The 21,198-nt window shown below is 40.8% G+C and overlaps 3 protein-coding genes and 2 long non-coding RNA genes across 9 annotated transcripts; 3 read left to right on the top strand and 2 right to left on the bottom strand.

Moving 5' to 3' along the window:
- Nucleotides 1-1,352: 1,352 nt before the first annotated feature.
- On the top strand, nt 1,353-4,499 carry Fip1 (Factor interacting with poly(A) polymerase 1). 2 transcript variants are annotated; one of them, XM_011137005.3, is made up of 4 exons: nt 1,353-1,550; nt 2,038-2,940; nt 3,029-3,375; nt 3,791-4,499. In XM_011137005.3, exons 1-4 carry the CDS (start codon nt 1,371-1,373, stop codon nt 3,909-3,911), a joined length of 1,551 nt encoding a protein of 516 aa, XP_011135307.1. In that variant the 5' UTR covers nt 1,353-1,370; the 3' UTR covers nt 3,912-4,499. The 2 variants fall into 2 exon arrangements, with proteins under 2 accessions (XP_011135307.1, XP_011135306.1); XM_011137004.3 differs by having other exon boundaries at nt 2,038-2,976.
- A 246-nt stretch (nt 4,500-4,745) lies between these two features.
- On the bottom strand, nt 4,746-5,451 carry LOC105180740 (uncharacterized). The gene is made up of 2 exons (XR_849569.3): nt 5,010-5,451; nt 4,746-4,908 (listed from the first exon to the last, which is right to left on the bottom strand). It is a non-coding gene; the product is annotated as an uncharacterized LOC105180740 (long non-coding RNA).
- On the top strand, nt 4,978-9,131 carry LOC105180741 (pre-mRNA-processing factor 17). 3 transcript variants are annotated; one of them, XM_011137001.3, is made up of 10 exons: nt 4,978-5,099; nt 5,931-5,934; nt 6,011-6,229; nt 6,395-6,611; nt 6,707-7,033; nt 7,190-7,404; nt 7,526-7,789; nt 8,062-8,195; nt 8,294-8,515; nt 8,817-8,994. In XM_011137001.3, exons 3-10 carry the CDS (start codon nt 6,032-6,034, stop codon nt 8,992-8,994), a joined length of 1,755 nt encoding a protein of 584 aa, XP_011135303.1. In that variant the 5' UTR covers nt 4,978-5,099; nt 5,931-5,934; nt 6,011-6,031. The 3 variants fall into 3 exon arrangements, with proteins under 3 accessions (XP_011135303.1, XP_011135301.1, XP_025157573.1); XM_011136999.3 differs by lacking the exon at nt 5,931-5,934 and having other exon boundaries at nt 5,004-5,134; nt 8,817-9,131; XM_025301788.1 differs by lacking the exon at nt 4,978-5,099 and having other exon boundaries at nt 5,680-5,934.
- A 423-nt stretch (nt 9,132-9,554) lies between these two features.
- Nucleotides 9,555-15,904, top strand: LOC105180738 (transmembrane protein 181). 2 transcript variants are annotated; one of them, XR_849567.3, is made up of 14 exons: nt 9,555-9,756; nt 10,712-10,873; nt 11,235-11,338; nt 11,660-11,809; nt 11,921-12,023; nt 12,187-12,340; nt 12,482-12,562; nt 12,683-12,782; nt 12,868-12,995; nt 13,246-13,395; nt 13,562-13,664; nt 13,782-14,012; nt 14,290-14,825; nt 15,319-15,904. XR_849567.3 is itself a non-coding variant. In XM_011136998.3 (13 exons), exons 2-13 carry the CDS (start codon nt 10,722-10,724, stop codon nt 14,421-14,423), a joined length of 1,590 nt encoding a protein of 529 aa, XP_011135300.1. In that variant the 5' UTR covers nt 9,555-9,756; nt 10,712-10,721; the 3' UTR covers nt 14,424-15,904. The 2 variants fall into 2 exon arrangements, 1 of the variants encoding a protein (XP_011135300.1); XM_011136998.3 differs by having other exon boundaries at nt 14,290-15,904.
- LOC105180739 (uncharacterized) lies at nt 13,558-16,520 on the bottom strand. Its single transcript, XR_003113403.1, has 3 exons — nt 16,247-16,520; nt 15,910-16,096; nt 13,558-13,698 (listed from the first exon to the last, which is right to left on the bottom strand). It is a non-coding gene; the product is annotated as an uncharacterized LOC105180739 (long non-coding RNA).
- Between the last annotated feature and the right edge of the window lie 4,678 nt (nt 16,521-21,198).

Raw genomic sequence — 21,198 nt, 5'->3', positions numbered from 1 at the left:
AAGACTTTCAATGTGTACGTAGTACTAAGTGACACACACACACGCACACCACTCTCGCCATCTATCCAATCATAATATTCTATTCGAAACCGAATCCGAGGAGAAGTCGGCCATGACAGAAAAAGAAAAACTTACAAAAGCTGATTCGATACTCCCATCCAACGGATAACGTCCATCTCCAATCGAACAGCAAATACTTAACGATGCTACGCCATAGATACGCGTTAGACATTAACGACATTTCACGATAATTCGCGCGCGAGGCTCGATCGAGGTGAGTCGTGAGAAAACGTGAGGTTCAACCACGCAAAACCCGAGCTACCCGAGTTACATGCCGCGGCGACATGCAAAACTTTACCCGGCACTTCGACGGCTCTCACTCCACGGAAATTATTCACTTCTGGCAACTATTTAACGGTACTTCGTACGAAACTTACTTTCGGCACTCCCGATAATGATGCTTGAGGCACGAGACTCGGTTAATACGAGCCAAAATCACGAGCAACAGTTGATCGAACGTAACACTATCCTGCAGCTCGCGCCATAACTGATCATGAGTGTGAACAGTGCCACGATTGGGATATTCGTGGCACTGTCCAGCCGACCAATCATCGTCATTCATTCGATTGTTGAACCACTGACACCGCTCAAATTCAAATTCAAGATTCGCGCGAGTACTTGGGACGGTTCTAATTATTCGAAATATTTCTAATATTATCAAAACAAAAGCACAAACACTTCGATTCGTCGTAGAGAATAACGCCGGGGAAGCTGTCGGAGAATTAGATTTTTTTAAGACATTCATTATGTTTTTTGTACAATTGTGTTGGAACTTTACTCTTAAGCTGGCGTAAACATTATTTTTAACGTAATGGCTGACATAAAAGCAACAATAATATATTAATTATTACCGAACATTTTCTTTTTTTAATCACGAGGGTGTCTCACATTGCTGATCTGATTTCGGACGTAAGACTGCTCCGATATTCAACAAGAGATTGGATTTTTCAGTTTCTTGCCGTGCGGATCGTTGGCTATGGACTTTCGAGGATGAATTCAAGACGTTCTTACGAATTGTGACCGGTTGCACATAGAACATGCGGCATGAAGTTGGCTAGGGAGAATACGGGCTGCGGGGTGCGGTAGCGGCCATTCAGCATCTTGTTTGCTCGGAAATAGTATTTACGAAACATGCAGCATGTAGGATGTTGATTGGTTACTGCGATATTCCTTAATCAACTTCCGCCGCGCGGCAAGCGTGCTGCAACCGACCTATGTGAATACCAGCTCTAGATTTATCGTGCTCATCTATGCTTTAAAAGTCGATAGCTAAACTGTACGTTCATTCGCAGAATATACGGCGGACGAAAATGGCGGATGATAACGAAGATCAGTGGTTGTATGGCGATTCAGTTGAGGGAAAGGAGTATACGTCAACAAATACTCAATCGGAAATTCATCAGAATGATTCGGCTTCTGTTAAACTTCAAGAGAAATCTCAAATTTCGGAGGATCAAAAAGTGGAGAATGTTAATGAGAACCCACCTGAGGTACATGCGTCACTTAATCTCTCTTTTTCTCTCTCTTTCTCTCTCTCTCTCTCTCTCTCTCTTTCTCAAACGTTTGTCATAAATTACTTTTTACGAGATGCCTCATATAGATGCGTTTAAAGTTATCGATGAATAATTTTCTGTATCTAACACGTTGGATCTTTTTTGTTGCATTGCAGTCTTCTTCGCAGTTGTCTGCATGTTTTGAGATAGCATAACCTATATATACCTGTAAATTAAAATAAACAATTAGTGAACATTTAGCAGCAAAAGTAAGCCTACGAATGAGTGAAAATTTATGGAAAAGTTTATTTTGACTTTTCTCTTGAATCCTATATTAAAAATAAGACTAAGCTTATGTTGGAAGAAAGTTACAGGCAATTTTATAACATATTAAATTATTCCTTTCTTACTGTTTTCTTTCCCAAATATCTCTGACTTTTGTACATTTTGATATTTTCTCAAGAAACTTATTTCCGCATTAAAGATGCAGGAGGACACAAGCGGTGGCGGAGAAGAATCTTTGCTGAACAACCTACAGGAAGAGAACACGGATGCAAATAAGAATGGAACAAAAGAAGCATCTAGCCAGGAAGATGGCGAGGCACCTAGCGACTCTGATTCCGACGATGATGTCCATGTTGTTATTGGTGATATCAAGTCTACTCCAGCGTATGGTAGCTTAAACATCAAGAGAGGCGGATTGTTGACCAATGCATCTGGTGTGCCAGACAAATTGAATAAACAACCGGGAAAATTCAGCATAGAAGAGTTTGAAACGATTGGTATTATCAATGGAATACCAGCTCATGAATTTAATCTAGATCAGTTAGAGGATAAACCATGGCGGCAACCTGGTGCGGACATCACAGATTACTTCAATTATGGTTTCAATGAGGAGACCTGGCGTGCCTATTGTGAACGACAGAAGCGGATGCGGAATGAGTCTGGAGTGGGATTGATACTGAACACTGGTAGTGGCGGCGGTAATCAGGGTAGCATGAGAATGCCTCAGGTTGCGATAACTAACGATAATAGCAAGTACTCAGGGATCATGGGTCCTAAGAGAGCAGGACCGCCGCCAGGACGGAAAATGGCTGGTACTATTGATGTTATTGGTAGTTCTGGACTAGCCTCGAGGAGAAATCTGGACAAATCGCCACCGAAAGGGAATGTTATACAAGTAATGACCGCGGACAGGAGGGAATACTCGAGAAAACCCGGTTTCCCTGATATGAGCGTGCCACCACCCGGTGCGGGTATGCCACCGCCATTCGACATACCGCCGCCGGGGTACGCCGGTGAACCCACGTCTTTCTATATGCCAGACGCAGACCCATATTATCAGAGTTATGAACCGACACAGGACAGTCAATGGGGCAACGATCCGGTAAGGAAATTGCGTTCACGCAATGTATCTGAAAAGGTAAGAAATATTCATATGATCAATCTTCTTTTCTCATTCGTTTTTGTCATAGACGTGGCAACCGACTAACCTTGCTATCCCGATGACCGAACACGAGGACGACAAGGACATTGGACCTAAGACGATACCCACTATGGTGCCACCGACGTCAATTCCGCCTCTGATACAGTCCCGTGATCAGAGGGACGGTAGGGATCGTGAACGAGACAGAGACAGAGAGCGCGACAGGGAGATGGATTCCATGGGCAGAGACAGGGATAGGGATAAAGACAGGGAACGCGATCGTGAGAGGGAAAAAGATCCGATAATAAGGGACCGTGACAGAGAGAGGGAATCGATGACGAGAGACGAGGATCGAGAGCGCGACAGATCCAGATCTCAGTACCGGCACAAGGATAGGTAATGGACGTATTACTGCCACTAAATTCTGCACCGCTTCTATATTAGTAATTATTACTAGTTTATATTATTTGTATATGACTTCTCTTTTGTAATTATTAATACTAAATCAGTGCAAAATTCTGTGTCGCGTGCGTTTTTTGCTGTATAATATAAACACAATTCTAGATTCCAGACTCTTGGTTCTTTGTTGTTGAACGATACTTAATAATAGTTTTCTTTGAACATTGCTTAATAGTAGTAATCTTAATAGCCAGGCTTTCCTCTTTTTAGGATTACTTGATTTGATCTTTGCGATTTAATGTAGGGCTTACTCAGCCTGTAATACACTATGATGAGACACTACTTTGTGCCAAGGTACTATTTACCTGGACACCTGGACACTCAATGCTGATTACGCGGTATTTTCTTTCAGGCATCGGCATCGGTCAAGATCTCGATCTCGCAGGCACAAATCGAGATCACGTAGTCCGAGTAGGCGTAAGAAGAAATCCAGACGTTCGGACAGAGAGCGCTCCAAGGAAGAAAGTGAATAATTTTAGTAATTGCATACATACATACCTGCGTACATGTTACTACATGTATTAATTGGTCGATGGGCTATTGTAGCGCAACTCGACTTTATAGACCACTAAAGAGATCTTTTCATAACGAGATGTTGCGGCTGTTAATCTATAAACCCAAAAATGCTTGTGCGTAGAAAATGCGAGCGATAATGCAATTAATTTACGGAAGGACGTTTTAGATAATGTAACTCGGGAAATTGAGACTGGTTTCTATTTGTAAATTTACAATAAACTGCACTTATAAACCACACACACATACACGTTTGTATATGTATGTATGTGTGTATGTGTGTGTGTGTCTGTATGTGCATGTAGCTATAATAGTATTTAAGAAACATATTCTTCGCTTCTTATTGTAAATCGTATAATTCAACTGTTTTATTTCGCAAAAGAACAAAGAGAAACTGCAAATTACATGTTCCACATTTTCATGAGATCTTTTAATCGCAAAGATTTGCATTAGTGTGCCTAATTGCAAAACAAACTTTGTTTTGCCGAAGTTAATTGTTTGAAAACTACAAGTAGAAAATAGAATTATGTTGAATTATATGTGTAAATCTCAACCAGAGACTCGAAATGTATTTCTTGTAATTCCTGTTCATAAATTTTCACAAATCTGGAGAAGGAAAAGAAAGAGATATTACGATAATAAAGTAATATTTTCCAGAAACGTTCTGTGCGTTTTTGTGCATTCTGTACACTCCGTGCTTTTCGCTACATTTCTTTGCGTTTTTATATATTTCTGGGCGTTCTGTGCATTCTGTGCGTTTGTGTGGGTTTTACGTAGTCGTGTTGTCAGACATGTGGTCGTCGTCGGCCACTTGGTCGCCGTCGTCACGTCGTTCACGTAGTCGTGTCTATTATCGTTCTTTAATTATCCCCGGGCCCCTTGAGGCCCCCATACTGGTACAAAAATTTACCCATCACTGGCAATCTTTAATATTATTTTGTCGGTGGTGAGATTTCTCTGGAACGTTAAATCTTGTAAGGTTAAACAGTCTTTATTAGTATTTTGTCAGTGCCCTAACTTATTGCGTTAGTTCAGCAACGCAGCTAAAAAGAACAGACCCTTTATGTTTATGGTATTGTTCGGTTGTTGTCTCTCTGCGCATTGAGTGATTGAGATACAGACACATAATACGTGACATGTGATGTTAGGTTATTTGAAATATCTGAAAATATTTAAAAATACGGTAAATGTGCAGAAAACGGGCCTCCTCACCAAATCGAGTGAAACTTTGTCATATTATGTATTTCGATACGTAGAATATAGAAATGAAAGTTAGAAACGTCGCTCTGCAACAGGACGAAAGATATAACGCGTTAAAGATTAACACTTTTCGGGGTTAATAAATCTGTCGTGTCAACGATGCACTGATAGAAGAGCATGCGCAGTAACATGTGGTTTGTTCTTTTTGGTTGCATTGGGCGTTTATATCAGTGTACATCAGTTCAGCAGCTAAAGAGAATAGACCATAAGAGCGCGATTGTACACCACACACACACACTCACACACCGAAGGGGGGTGCGGGGGGGCCGAATTGCGACTTTGCACGTGAAGCGAGTTGCACCCGCCGACCCTCGAGGGGGGGTGCGGATGGGGGGGCCGAAGTCCCCCGCACCCCCCTTCGGTGTGTGAGTGTGTGTGTGTGTGTATGTGGGGTGTACAATCGCGCTCTTATGGTCTATTCTCTTTAGCTGCTGAACTGATGTACACTGATATAAACGCCCAATGCAACCAAAAAGAACAAACCACATGTTACTGCGCATGCTCTTCTATCAGTGCATCGTTGACATGACAGATTTATTAACCTCGAAAAGTATCAATCTTTAACGCGTTATATCTTTCGTCCTGTTGCAGAGCGACGTTTCTAACTTTCATTTTTGTATTCTACGCATCGAAATACATAATATGACAAAGTTTTATTCGATTTGGTGAGGAGGCCCGTTTTCTGCACATTTACCAAAAATACTAATTCTTTTCCACAGAATTGTGAGTGTAATCTCATTTAGCTACGCTCAACTGTCTCTCCATTCTTTCTTACATTCCACATCAAGTCTGATTTTAGATTGTACTACATCCTGATGCCATGCTCGCGTTAAGAGATTATGGTAGCAGCGACGACGGTAGTGATGAGCCTGGCAGTGAAAAATCTTTTGCAAGTATCGAAGGTGAAGAAGTAAAGCGCAGCATGGACGTAAATTTTGCATCTAAACCGTTTGTCGTTGACAAGTTACAAATTCCCATTAATTTGCAACTTTGTTCTGCGCCTGAGGTTGTGCCTACCGTAAGAATTTGTGTACATATTATATTATATATTCGTGTTGTGTTTTCATGTTGCGAGAAATGAATTCAGAATAGCTTAAAGGCTTTATTTCTGTCAAATTGCATAAATGTACAGTACACATATACACACAAGTATCAATTTGTTTGCTTTCGGTTATTATTATAGGGGACAGAGTTATGCGTGAGGCATGTAGACTCCACCACAAAGGAAGTTATGCACAATCCAAAGTTTGAGGAACTTTTTACACCAGATGTTGGGCCAGAAAATCCATTCAAGACTCAACAGCAGCGAGCTGCGAAAAATATGCTTTCTGGATATGTGGAACGCGCACACATTAGTGAATTCCAGTTTGAAAATCAGAGGAGGACATTTGCTAGTTATGGTAAGATACATACGTTGTATACTATATAGCGCTGTATAGTGCTGTACTATGTATTTCTATAACTGTATCTGCTAACCAATACTTAATATTTTTAGGATACGCGCTGGACCCAACAGTAGATGGTAGTGCGGATGAGGGTAAAATTATAATCGGCGCAAAAGAAGCAGCTGAAGAATCTGGTGGCAAGACTGTTTTCGAGAATACTGCATTGAGGCCATCAGACAAAAGAAAGCGACAAAGAAATAATGATCCCTCAGATATAGAGGGTTTTCTGGGACCATGGGGTGGATATGTGGATGAGAAGCGAGTCGTGAAACCGAGCGAAGAGGAAGCAGCCGAGTTGGAGGAAATATTGGCTAAACGGAATAAACGGGGGAAGCAAATGGAAGAGAAGCCATTGGAAGAAAAGACCGTGTTACATAGTAAGTCATACCACATGTCGGATATATTAACACAAACGATATTTTTATGTGATATATATATATATATCTCTCTCTCTCTCTCTCTCTCTCTCTCTCAAGGATACTTCAGTTTCAGTATTTATATGATTTGCTTGTAATGTAATTTTTACATCGCAGTCAAAGACAGCGTGGATTATCAGGGACGTTCGTTCTTGCACGCGCCACAGGATGTTGGTGTAAACTTGAGGTCGGAATCGCCACCTGACCGCTGCTTCCTGCCAAAAGCGCAAATCCACACGTGGGAGGGCCATACGAAGGGCATCTCGCAGATCCGTTGGTTCCCTCGTACTGCGCACTTGTTATTGTCTTGCAGTATGGACTGCAGAGTGAAGGTAATTCGTTTTGTCCATCGCATAATGTCTTCTGAATGTTAATCTTAATTTATATGGTTGTCGATCTCCTAAAGTGTTATGTCTTCAAATTTCATACGCAAAAATATTCTATTGTGCGCAGTTGTGGGAAGTGTACAAAGACAGGAGATGTGTCCGTACATATTACGGACATCGGCAAGCAGTGCGTGACATCAGTTTCGACAACGACGGCAAACGGTTCTTGTCCGCGGCGTATGACCGCTATGTGAAATTGTGGGACACCGAAACGGGAGCCTGCATCAGTCGCTTCACGAGCAGGAAGATCCCGTATTGCGCCAAGTTCAATCCTGATCCAGATAAGCAACATCTCTTCGTGGCTGGTACTAGCGATAAAAAAATCATTTGTGTGAGTATCGTACGATGCATATTAATTACGAAAAAAATCATAATATATTTTAGGCTCTCGGAAAGAAATACTTACTTGATCCGACATGTACGCAGCAGGTCTCGGCATAATGCTTTCATCATCGAAAACCTGTTGTATATATTACAACTTTGTGCACATAGTGCACAAAATAAATTTATAGAAACTCGTGTATCAAAAAGTATGAGATGAGACTTCAAGTATGTATGATATAAATTTATGAAAATATTGACCAATAATTTTGCACCATACAGTGGGATATACGTTCCGGTGAGGTAACACAGGAGTACGACAGGCATTTAGGCGCCGTGAACACCATCACGTTCGTGGATGAAAATCGCAGATTCGTGACCACGTCGGACGACAAGAGTCTTCGCGTTTGGGAATGGTATGGATTTATACTCTGGTCTACCTTCGGCGAACGCAATTTCGCGCGTCATGATAATGATAGACACGTTACTGAGAACAAATACTTCTTTCGCACAGGGACATTCCGGTCGACATGAAATATATCGCCGATCCGTCGATGCACTCGATGCCGGCAGTGACACCATCGCGTAACCAAAAGTGGCTTGCGTGCCAGAGTATGGACAACAAAATCGTCATATTCTCGGCGTTGAATCGATTCAAAATGAATCGGAAAAAGACCTTCACGGGGCACATGGTCGCTGGATACGCTTGCGGCTTGGATTTCTCTCCAGATATGAGGTACAATGCAAATTTGCTGAAAACTGAAGAGATCAGGGCGACTTATTCTGGACTAGTGTATTGAAACACTGAATCTATATCTCATTTGGATTCTCAAGTTGATAAAACAATATGATTATACGTGACGCTCGTAAATGAGAAAAATGAAACTTGGAATTAATTAGGATACACTTAATATTGTTTGTTGTTGGTGTGCGTCCAGGTTGTTAAGATGAGAATATATCAAGAGTTTAGATAACTTAATTAGATTACAATTTTTGTTCCATTTTAGTCACGAGTTATTCAAATTTCTCTCTTTCAGCTATTTGGTATCGGGTGATGCGGATGGCAAATGTTACATATGGGACTGGAAAACCACGAAATTGTATAAAAAATGGAAGGCGCATGACGGAGTGTGCATCGACGTGCTGTGGCATCCGCACGAGCCCTCCAGACTCGCCACGGCCGGATGGGATGGCAAAATCAAGTACTGGGATTAAACAACTGGTTCCAGCATTGTGTATATATTTGGTGTGTCTTCGAAGGAGGATACGGATATTGTAAAAAGAAATATATAAATTACAAACTTCTTTTTATGGAATATAAAGTATGAGATTATTTTAAATGATGAGTCCATCTCTGCGCGTATCTTAATTTTCATCCTCCTTTCGCAGATCCTCTAACTTTTGGACGAATATATTCACTCGCTTGTGTAAACATATGACGCTCGACTTCGTGTTGCAAACTGTCGTTGCGATACACTTTTGTGTGTGTGTGTGTGTGTGTGTATGTGTGCACGTGGTATCAGCGCAATAATATACGTAGAGAAAGAGAGAATGGAATCCTCCCCCTCCCCGGGAAGGGGAGAGAGAGCACCGGGGAATCCTCTTATCTGACGATATAAATATCGCGAGGCTGCCGCGTTCGTGTCTTGTGTGCTGCTTTCAACCCTCTATGGCCGATGTGTCAGCGAATCATCCGCGCCGCTTTCACTCTGGCAGACGGAAAAAATCAATATCTGCGCGTCACGACGCGCCCGATGTGTGCCCACTCGTGTTCCCGTGCAGTCGCGTCTTAGATTTTCCTTACCTAGGCTGCGAGAGCTCACGTTGAACGTGGCGTCGATTTTTCTCTTACATGTACTTAGCGGTACATCTCGCCCGCGTGAAATCGCTCACGAATCTTGAACGTTATGCGGAAGTTTGGTATTCGTTGAGGGTGCGGACGGAAGTAGCATCTATTACCACACAGTAAAGTAGAACGTGAGTTTCTTTCTCCCTCTCTGCCCGTATGTTTACGTGCATCTTGTGTTTGCGATAAATTAGAGTAACCGATTAGAGGAACCGAGATTGCGAGTGCGTCGCAATCATTGGTAGTTGAGTCGCAATTTGCGTAAAATTTGACAAGGATAAATAAATAATTCTCGACTGTGAGAGAATTGGAACGAGTAGTCTGTATATGTTGTACATGATATACGCATACGTGGTTGATCAAATTATTTCCTAGCCTTCAGGTATCACACGAATAAGTGGAGTATAAGTGGTTTTTCTAGACCGTATAAAGTCTAAATATAAGGCTTCCTGAAATTACTTACATCTGTTAAACGCTGTCAATACACGCTGTCAAACGCAGCTGTCAATACTTATATTAGGATTGCCAGACGTCCAAATTTCAATTTCACAATTGGTCTAGATTTTATCATCGATATCTGCCAAAATAGACAGATTTGTCGTATGCATAGAGACTGAAATTTCGAGAATTAAAATTCGAGAAACATAAAAATACGAAATAGAAATGCGTCCTTACGCAAGAAATATTGTAGCAGCATATTAAAGAAGTAATCTGATCAAAATTACGGCAAATTACATGCCATGTAATTGTGTCGGTAAAAAATTGCAATTATTGCAGGAATAACAAGCTGATATTTTTTGCCACAAAGTATGGAATAATAAATATACGTATTTCTTACAACGAGCATATTACAAACTGGCAACCCTAATATTTATATGTATATTATACATATGTTTGATATATATTTTTGTGAAAGGGGAAGAGCTTCCCCCGTATAAAAAAATAATTTTACTCACACACACACACACACATACTTATGTGAGTGTGTGATATGCTTAATGTAAAAATAAAATTACATGACTGTACAAAGTACGGACACAAAGGTACATTAGAGGTACATCTATTTAGAAAATCTACTCTGTTCAGAATCTCAAAGATGATGGACGGGCCCGGATTAGGATATTCGTATCATCTTCCATCCGCTGGTTGGAATCTCAAAGTTAGAAACGCGCTGTCGCAATTCAGCGACCTGTTCAGTGAATTTAACAAGTACATCGCGCCAGCTTATCACCATGATCGCTGCGAGAGGTACGTCAACCTTCGGAAAGTTCGGAGTATAAAATTTGAGCATAAGATATTCAGAGAAGAGGATACTTCTTCGAACGATAATTTGTTTGTTCTACAGAGAAGTTCGTCTAGAGAAGTATAAAGAAGTATCTTCGGAGAAGGGGGCGTTTCGTTTCGTACAATTTGCACTTGTACGCTTCCTAAAGAATGATTTTCTTAGTATTGTATATTTGATAGTAAACTTATTAATAGAGCATTGAGCTAAACGCGTGCGGAGCAAAGATAAAAGTATATTTATTCAATTATTTCTCGACCGATCGCGCAGCGAATATGCAATGCGTATGAAATGTCAAACAAATACACTACATCTCTTACTGTACAGATCTGTAAAAATGCGTCTGTATTCGATGCACAAGAGGGAATTTGCCATGGTGTTCATCGCATTCTTGGTATGCTTCGGACTGGCGGTATTTATTGGCGTCGCCGGTTAGTATAGCAACGCAATTTTAATTCAATTAAATCTTCCCTTTTCACGACTTTCCCGACATTTATCTTTCGATTTGATATCATTTCACACGCGTTATAATCATTATCATTGCGTAATTATGATTGTGTCATATATTATTATATTCATATTATATTATATGTAACATTTATATATATATAAATGTTTATAAATTTATATATATATATATATATAAATTTATAAACATTTAACATTTATATATATAATATAATATATCGTAATAATTCATCATATATAATTACGAACAAAATAATTCGTCAATTTGTTAACGCTCTTTACAGGGCCGCCTATAATATCGACTAGCGAACAGAAAGCGCATCTGAACAGCAGCGAAATGGCCACTGGCCCATTCATCATGAAGACGCCTCTGTTGTCCACGTATAGCCAGCAATTGTGGGTGATCGCCAAGTTATCGACATCGAACAACGACGGTAATTAAATAATGTCAAATTTTCACCAGTGGGGGGCTTTTACTACGGCGTGCGATCCCATCTAGTATCTAATTGTATAATTATATCAGGGTGTTAATGCATGCTTTGCAGATGAAAGATACGACAAGGGGTTTCAAGTTAGCGTCTCTATAGACGGTATCACTTCCAGCCGCAAACTGGTGTCTGTGCTGCCGCTGGAAGCCGGGCATAATCGGTGAGAGAATAATCCATACCCTCCGCATACCTCTTATTTCGAATGTCGTTAATATTATTATTAATATATATATATATATATATATATATATATATACTCGAGATAAAAAATTTCGAATCGAATTAAATTAAAAAGTCGAATTTTCCCTCGAACTCCTCTCTAGGACCAGACATCTCAAGTGCGAGAGGCAATCCTGCGAGGAGCTGGTCGTCGCTCATCTGGGCTTTCTCGACTACAGCTACTACATCATCACCGTCCGTTTCCACGGGCTCGAGAGCTTCCATCAGCGTTACACGATACGGCAACTCACATTCTACGTCAGTAAGCACTGCACGAGATCACCCCCTGCCCCCTTCCTCATTGACAGTAAAAAAACAATGTCTCGCACACTCAAAACTTTACTTCTTTAAAACGTTCTTTCTTCCTTCATGTTCTTCCTCTCGCTTGTTCGCCCACAGTTCAAGAACTATAATCCGGCGTTCACGCAGATCGAGATTTGGTTCCGGCTGATCTTCCTGCTTACCACGTTTGGAGTGATGGTAATTCGTCCTCGTCGGTATGACGTGACGCGTAAAAATGAAAAAAAAAAAAAATCCAAACGGAGCCGAATAAGCACTCCGCTGAAAAGTATTTCTTTTTTCTAACGCTACTGCTTTCAGTGCTGGTTCGGTCACTCGCTCAGGAAGTATCCGCTGCATGATTGGTCGATCGAGCAAAAGTGGATCTCTATACTTCTTCCATTGCTGATTCTCTATAACAGTGAGTAAATGTCGCGTCGACCACCGCTTGACTTTACCGAACGTCTCTTATGCTAAATCGTGTTTGCATATGCTTCACCTGACAGATCCGCTGTTCCCCATGACCTTCTTGGTGAACTCCTGGGTGCCCGGAATGCTGGACGCGATTCTGCAGACCACCTTCCTGTGCGCCATCCTCATGTTCTGGCTCTGCGTCTATCACGGCCTCAGACAGGTATTAATGCGCGGATGAGCGTGAGATTACAAAATTGGTCATACACACACACACACACACACACACACACACACACACACACACACACACACAATTATTATACAAATATCATCAAAGGGGAAGAGGAGAGATGATGTGTGTGTGTGTGTGTGTGTGTGTGAGATCCTATATTATATATATATACATGATAGAAATAAAAGTACAAATTATATGTGTGGTCTCTCTTATTTTCTGTTTCTCGTCCGTTTAGAATGAGAGACGACTCATCACATTTTACCTGCCTAAGTTCCTGGTTGTGGGTATGCTGTGGGGCGCGGCATTGATGTTCGCCACGTGGCTTCGTTGCACCGAACTGGAGGATCCTACATATAATTACGTCCTCGATACGTCTAATTACTACGTGAGTTGATCGTCGTAGACGCTTATTCGTTCGGTCAACTTGCGCCAACCGCGTTGGCGCCAATTCTCAATTAATTAACAACAACTCTCACTTCGGCCGCGTACATTTCATGACAGGATGAACGATCACGTACGCACGTACGTTCTGTCGCACTTACTTTTTCCAGGGCTTCAAGGTCTTCTTCTTCACAGTGGGCGGCTTTTACATTGCGTATTTGCTGTTTCTCATCTTAAGGGCATACAGCGAACTACGATGTATGCCATACTTTGGTGAGTGCATACCGTGCTATGCTTCTCCGAAAAACTGCAAAACAGAAATTCTACGTCAGCGTGATGCAGCGTGAACACTGTGCAACGGGAGACATTTTTGTTTTTCGATTATTGCAGATCTTCGTTTGCGTTTCTTGACGTTATTCGTCACGGTGGTCGCAGGTGTTTGCTGCTTGGTCACCGCTCGTCATTTCGGAGCCGGTGTATTGGAGGACAGCTTCGCATCTCGTCTCTCCACTTATTACCGCACATCCGCACAGTTCATGGCCCTTTACGGTCTTCTCAATTTCTACCTGTACACCATGGCGTACGTTTATGCGCCCGCGCTCCAGCAGGTTTACGGACAACGTGAGTATCTAATTAATTGTACAATTATATATCTGTAACTGTCATGTGTACATATATATATATATATGACAGTATACACGATCAGTATACTACGACTCGACGACGATACGATCGTTTGTATCGTCCGTCGAGCGCATTTTCGAGCGTATCGTAATATTTAAAGAAACTTTAGCTGCTTTATCTCTTTTGCTAGATGATATTTCATCTTTTATCGTTGCAAAGAAAACAAGCTTTCTGCTCGATTCATTGTTTTAGACTTAGAACGTTTGTATTTTAGATTCGTCCATAACGAAGGATAATCCCGCATTTTCGATGTTTAACGATTCAGAGGAAGAAGTCATATATGGATCAGACGAGGACAGTCGGCGACCGTTGACTCGCGCCCCGCGAAACGCGGAGGACAGTGATTAAAGGCCTTAATGCGAAAGACAAGAGAAGAACGAGGAAAAAGCGAAACGTTTTTAATATGCTACGCTAGTTAAAGGATAGATTCGTCGAACGAGGAGACCAGTCAAGAGGAAAGAGCCAGCCCCGACGCGACGGGTACCGGCTTCCCGGATCGCGTGTGTTCTAGTTATTCAGCAGTCGTACTGCTGAGGCCGTAAAAAGGAAGAAAGAACAAACGCGATATCGTGTAGATAATAATTTTGTTGAGGAATTAAACCTGTGTTGATCTTGGACGAAGATTTCGGCAATCGGAGTCACGTTTACACAGGACTCGGATATTAAAGTATAATGTAAAGAAGAAGACAAACATACACACACATCCACACATACACCGATAACGTGAAAACACGCTTCGTGTGTTGCAGCGTACGTAGAAATAACGTAATAACCGATGATGGAGATTCATGTGCGATTTAAACGTTTGTAAAAATAGTTATATATACTTTGAACGAAAGAGAAAAGGAGAGAAAGAGATCAAGAAAGCAGTACACACATGTTTGTTGGTGGTTTTAGCATTTCAACGTTTAGAACGAGACAAATGTTCCTTCATTTTCTCGTACGAAAGTAGCAAAAGAAGAAGAAAAGGAAACGCGTATGGAATCAGCGTGGCTCAAAATGGCATTGACACTTGAAAATGTCGCTGTATTTTGGACCTGGTAGCGCAGATATTTACGAAACATTCCATTGCATCTCCGTTTCTTCTCAACGCCAGTGATCACGAAGAGACAAAGTGGCGTGAAAAAGAGCAATTTGCAAGAAGTTACAAAATCGAAGTTTTTAAAACGTCACTCTTCCATAATCGCACGCGAGTCGTTGACAAAGTAAATTTTTTACCTGATATCTTGATCGTAAATTCCAGGTATACACCGAATCAGACCCGATGATGATGATATAACACGCCTCGATAACGCGCCTGTGCGTAACTTAGAGAAATGCATAAAACGGCGAGACGAGAGAGGCAGCAAACAAATATTGTATTACGTTACGTACTCGTAAGATATTACAATAGTTTTTATACGAGATGTATTTAACTGTTGGTATGGCGAATTTAATAAAAATAAGAGACACATAGCTAAGAGCATACGCAGCGAGCATCACCGAGAGGAAGCGTTAACGAAGATCTACTAAACTAAAGAAAGAGAGAAAGAAAGAAAAGAAAAAGAAAGAAAAAGAAAGAAATAAAAAAAAGAAGAGTGTGCAAATGTAATACCGATGTAAGATACGTGTGTTTTATACCTGATATCCTATCTGCTCAACCCTCCTCCCCTCACCGAAAGAAAAAAAAAAGGAAAAGAACAATAGAAACTAAGACGCAAGTACATACGCCTTAGAAAGGAAAAGGAACGGAGAAAATCAACAGGATACTAATCGTCGCTATGATTTTGTGCCGCTAACGCTGTCGTGTACGTGATTGGTTAATAAAAACGATTTGCAATCATTGCTTACATACTTGTTTGCTCATTTGTAGTTGCATTCTCCTTCGCGAGGACGGCGTCATTCGAAGACCCATCCTGGACAACAGGATACTTATTTGTTGAGAGAACCGTCTGCGTAGAGAAGAGAGTCTGCGTTCATGGCGCTGTTACCACACTGTGATCATTCCATATCGCTGTTAGGTATATTATTGAGCGACGTACCTGTAAAAGTAAGGTATAGGATGTATGAACAATATGGGAGCGAGTCCCTAGAGATATAACCTTCCTCCTTTTGTTTATTTACTTTATACATAGAGCCGAGTGAATAGACGAGCAGCTCGAAGTAGCGAACACCAAAAAAGCAATAGATACCGTAACGATAATACACGTCATTCAGGCGCCCGTCGGCGGAGGTTGAGCGGGATGCGGAGACGCATCGAAGGCTTGGAGAACACCTTCGAGTCAGGCTCTCGCGCAATTAAAAAACGCGGATCAAAAACGTTCGAGTGTTCGAGTGGGTTGAATGCGCACATTCAAACTACGCTGGCGCGTAGTCGGAGATCTCCAAGGGAAAGCGCGCACGACGAGATCACCAGCGTATCCCAGCCTTAAAGCTCACCATCCAGCACTAAGAGGTGCAATGGACATCGAGGGAAGAGCCCGGTCTAGCGATTAAGAAAACATCTGAATCGGACCGGTGTCGAAGGGGAAACGCACGGCGACACGACGGTATCCGTAATTAAGAGAAATCAACTAATTAAGTGTAAGCGATCCCGCTCATCCGTGGAATATTAGAAAATAATGATTCGGTTAACTCTCACCAACCTTCTGCACGAGTGGTGATGGCACCTCGGGTTACCTCGGGCGTCCAACAGCGACTGACTAACTCACTCTATCGCGACATTGTTCTTATGATCCGCGTCTCTATCTCCCACACGTAAACACATCGTTCTCCCCACTCCTCATTGTGATCGTTATTGTTTTTCAACGTTTCGAACGGCCATTTCGGATTTTCATATGCAATCCACTCACACCTCGTACGATGTGAATGCTTAGGTATTAAAAGCAAGAATCGATTCTATATTTTTATTACAATTATATGCTTTCCTTCAAAGCTATTCGCAACAACCGATCGACGGCATTCTTTAGAAAAATGGGGAGGGGAGGGGGGAGAAAAGGAAAAAGGGGCAGACAAGTAAAGAAAAAGAGGAAAAAGAATATTTGCCTCATATACCGAAGAACAAAAGCACAAAAGAACCGCAGAAATTACTTTGCCGGGAACAATATATTATTGTTCCTGGCAAAGTCTCTAGCGTTGTTGGTTCGATGCTGAAAATCATTCGTTCACCGCGTTTACTCCTCCAGCAGTTTTAGATTCGTCGAAAATCTCAATATCAAAAAGGAAAAAGGAAGATCTCATCACACACAAATGTAACGAACTCTCTTCGCAACTGGATGCATTTTCTTCGTCTCATTTCTGTCTCTCCGGCTTGGAATAATATGTTCTAATTTCCGAGCGATTTTCGAGTGCGAATTTTTCAAGAATCTAACGTGACTTTATCGTGAAACAAGGGACAGGAATGCAACGCCGCATACAGGCAGACTGAGACAGAGAGATAAAGATAAAAAGGAATTGCCATTCAATGTATGGTTTTATATCATAATGTTATTACAGAAATGGTATTTCATAATAACTAAAAGTAATAGTATTTTACCGGTAAATCACTCGCACAGGTGCGCCGCCGGATCGATGGGATTGTCGCGTCGTTGCGATTCTCCTCATATCGATCGTCGCACGCATTTTTTCTTTTCTTTTTTATTTCCTGTTTGTTTTATTTCTCTTCTTTTCTCTTAGTTTTATTCCTCACGATTTGCCTCTTTCGCATCAAATCTCCTGTTTTTGTCCTCATTTATCTTTATTATCATCATACATAATGGAAAAAAATGTTACATTTGTACAGCCATCATATACATGTTACATTTAGAATACCGTTAATCCATTATCCACTTTTTACTTTTTTGTCTCGTTAAATGTGTATGTATGCGTATGTGTGTAGAGTGCGTATCTCTGTGATGGGGCTTTTTACCTCTTTTTCGTTTCCCTCTCCTAAAATACATGTAAGTATATGTGTGTTACCTCAGCGTGGCTATGTATTGCGTGCGTGCGTGCGTGTGTGTGTGTGTGTGTGTGTGTGTGTGTGATATATGTGGACATGCCTACTTATGAAGAGTGAAATACTATTTTTTTTCCTTTCTTTTTTTAATATCAACACAAACTACCAGCACGGCTCTCTGCATCGTACAGTCAACCGCTAGGAGGTGGAATTCACACGGACAGGGATTCGCGACGGTCACACGCCGCGTTGTATTTCTGAGATTGATCATGGTTGATGATCGTTTCGATTTAGTCATCTGCATGTATTCGCGGCATTTCACTTTTATGTGTATACTTGGATATATAAATTTCTATAATAACCGCCGAATATACAACCAAGAGAGCGAAGGGAAGTGTTCTATATGAAATTTTCATTTATCACGCGATGCATACGATCGTCATCCGACGCGTGGAATATTTATTATTCATTTACTAATTCATGTATGTCTTCATTTATCTGTTCTGTATCTATCGCGTCTGTGGATTACGATTTCTCAACCTCCCGATTACGATGAGTGTAGATCGCCCTACGTGCAATTTGTATTAAAAATTTAGAGAAGAGAGAGAGAGTGTGTGTGTGTGTGTGCGTGTGTGTGTGTGTGTGTGTAGTGTATGAGTGCGACGCGGAACGAGAGTACAAAAGATGACGATATATCATAAAAATAATAAGATCCTAAAAGTAGTTGTATGCTGTGCAAAAAGAAAGAGACAACAGAAAGAGAGAGAAGGAGAACGAGGAAGAAAAGAAAGAAAGAGAGAAGAGGAACGAGAAAGTAAAATAAAAAAAGCAAACTTAAGCACGATAATATGTCGGAGGATTGCGCGTACGCGGTTATGCATGAACGAGCTGGTCAGTCAATCAATCGACAGATCGATCGTCATATCGTTCATTGCACTTACCATAGCTGTGAATATTGTAATTCTGCAAATTGCGGCGCGAACGTATATTTATTTATTTATAACTATACTGATGTATGTATGCATAAAACGATTTTATAATCGATTATCTGTAACTTTATTTACTTTATTAATTGTTTCGATGCGCGGCTGGCCGCTACCCCGAGACGATTCTAAGATGATAATAATAATAATTCGATAGACTTATAATTTTTAGTCTTGTTCGGTGTGCCGTAGGCGTGTGTATGTGTATACATTTGTATGTGTGGAGAATACATTCACATTTTCATGCTTTTCCATTGTCGGGAAACACATTGTCCCTTTCTTTAATCTCTAATAAATGATAATCGTCGACATGATGATTTTATTACTGGCAAATTATTCGGTGGATTTTTAGTGCTAAGATTCGTCCTTATTAACACATAATTTATAAAAATTGCTAATAACAAGCGATCAATCGTAGAATTAATGAGAAAATCGTGAAATTGGATAATTATCCCCGAGCCTTCTTTTCCCGTACACGTATCGTCGAACCATGACAATGAAGTTATACGAAAGTGATTGAAGAGCCCCTAAGAAGGCAATACAAGCCACAAATCTTGAACAAAGATCGGACAATAATAAAAACATCACGAGGAAACAATGCTGCAATGAAAGCGATAGTAATAGCGCTGGTACGTATTACATGCCTGTTTTTTTAGTATTGTACAAACGGTTGTTTCGCGACATTTAATGAGATTTGTCAAACTCGAAAATGCGGACGAGTGGGAAATTAAACGGTCATATATCTCTCTTTTCTTTCTTTTTTTTAGCCAAACGACTTGGTATGTGTGTGTGTGTGTGTGTGTGTGTGTTGCGTGCGTGTGCGTGCAAGCGCGCGGTAGTTTTTCTTTTCTGCATGTACCTTTCGAAGTGGCAGGATATAACAAAGACTTTTCGGATTCGCGCTAATATAACGCACTTTTTTCGCGCGAGACCGCCCTCGAGATAATAAAAATGCTCTTTCGTTCATTACGTCGTATTTTTCTTGTTTTTCCCTTGTTTCCTCCCTTTCATTTAAAATGGTACAATGACGCGTTTTCTTTTTTGTGTTCTCTTTTTTCATCTACTCGCACTGTTCTGCCTGTTTGTAAAAAACATTGTCGAAAATGATGATTTTTCTTATTCTCTTCGTCTTCGTGGCTATTTCATCGTCTCTACGTTTTCTTTTTGTTTTCTATACACTAATATACAAGTTACGCGATTTGCTTTTCACCTTCCCGTTTTTTCCTTGTTCTCTTTCTTTTTTTTTTTTAATCTGTATATGTCCGTCTTCCCACTTATCTAATTATCTGCTAATATGGAATACATTTCTTGCGGCTGCTTGCATTTTCTTCTTTTTTTATTTCCCTCTGCATCTATCGTGTGTTTCAGACGGTTATCACCGGCTCGTATATATCGCGCTCACGCGCATTTCGTGCGAGTATTTTAGCGAGAACGTGTCTCTTCACCGCAAAAGCGAACAGAGAGAAATAGAGAGAAAGAGAGAGAGAGAGAGAGAGAATTTTGCGTTTTCGAATTTATGTTTTTTGTTATAATAATTTGATCGTAAAGTTTATACCGTGAGTCAAATTTCGAAAGGATGCATCTTCTCGCGTGTAACGTCCCGCTCGAATGCGCTATAGGAGCCGGTGATGTACAAACAGTGTACGCATACATATATGACATATATCAGACAAATATATACGATATACATACATACATACATACATATGTATATATATTACTATATATGTATGTATGCATGTATGTATATATGTATGTACACACGCGTGCGCGCGTATACACACACACACATACATACATATACATACACACACACACACATATATATATATACATATATATATATTTAATTAGCCCTGCGATTCCATATTGTGTGTATTCTGTGAGAGGTATGTGTAATATAGGTGTGTGTAAGCGTGTATGTCGAAAGAAAAAAGCAGAAGAGGCGACGACGAAGCAGGAAGAAGAATAGCAGGTGGAGGAGGATGTGATCATGAAATGATGAGAATAGCGCGCTACTGTACATCAGTCTTAATATCAGGGCGCACCATTCCCGCTGATGTTCTCTTGCTTATCTCTCTTCGCGATTTTACACATCGCCGGCCTCGACAGAAAGAGAAAAACATAAGAGAGGGAGAGAGAGAGATCTTAGTAAGCGGCGTGACAAAAATGTAAATTAACTTAAATAATCCGTCTGAAAGTGTATCGCGGTTCTTTTCCTGCAAAT

This window comes from Harpegnathos saltator, unplaced genomic scaffold (assembly GCF_003227715.2).
Source record: "Harpegnathos saltator strain DR-91 unplaced genomic scaffold, Hsal_v8.6 scaffold114, whole genome shotgun sequence".
NCBI classification, from domain to species: Eukaryota; Metazoa; Arthropoda; class Insecta; order Hymenoptera; family Formicidae; genus Harpegnathos; species Harpegnathos saltator.
The sequence above is the reverse complement of the archived record's forward strand: the minus strand, read 5'-3'. Positions and strand labels throughout refer to the sequence as shown.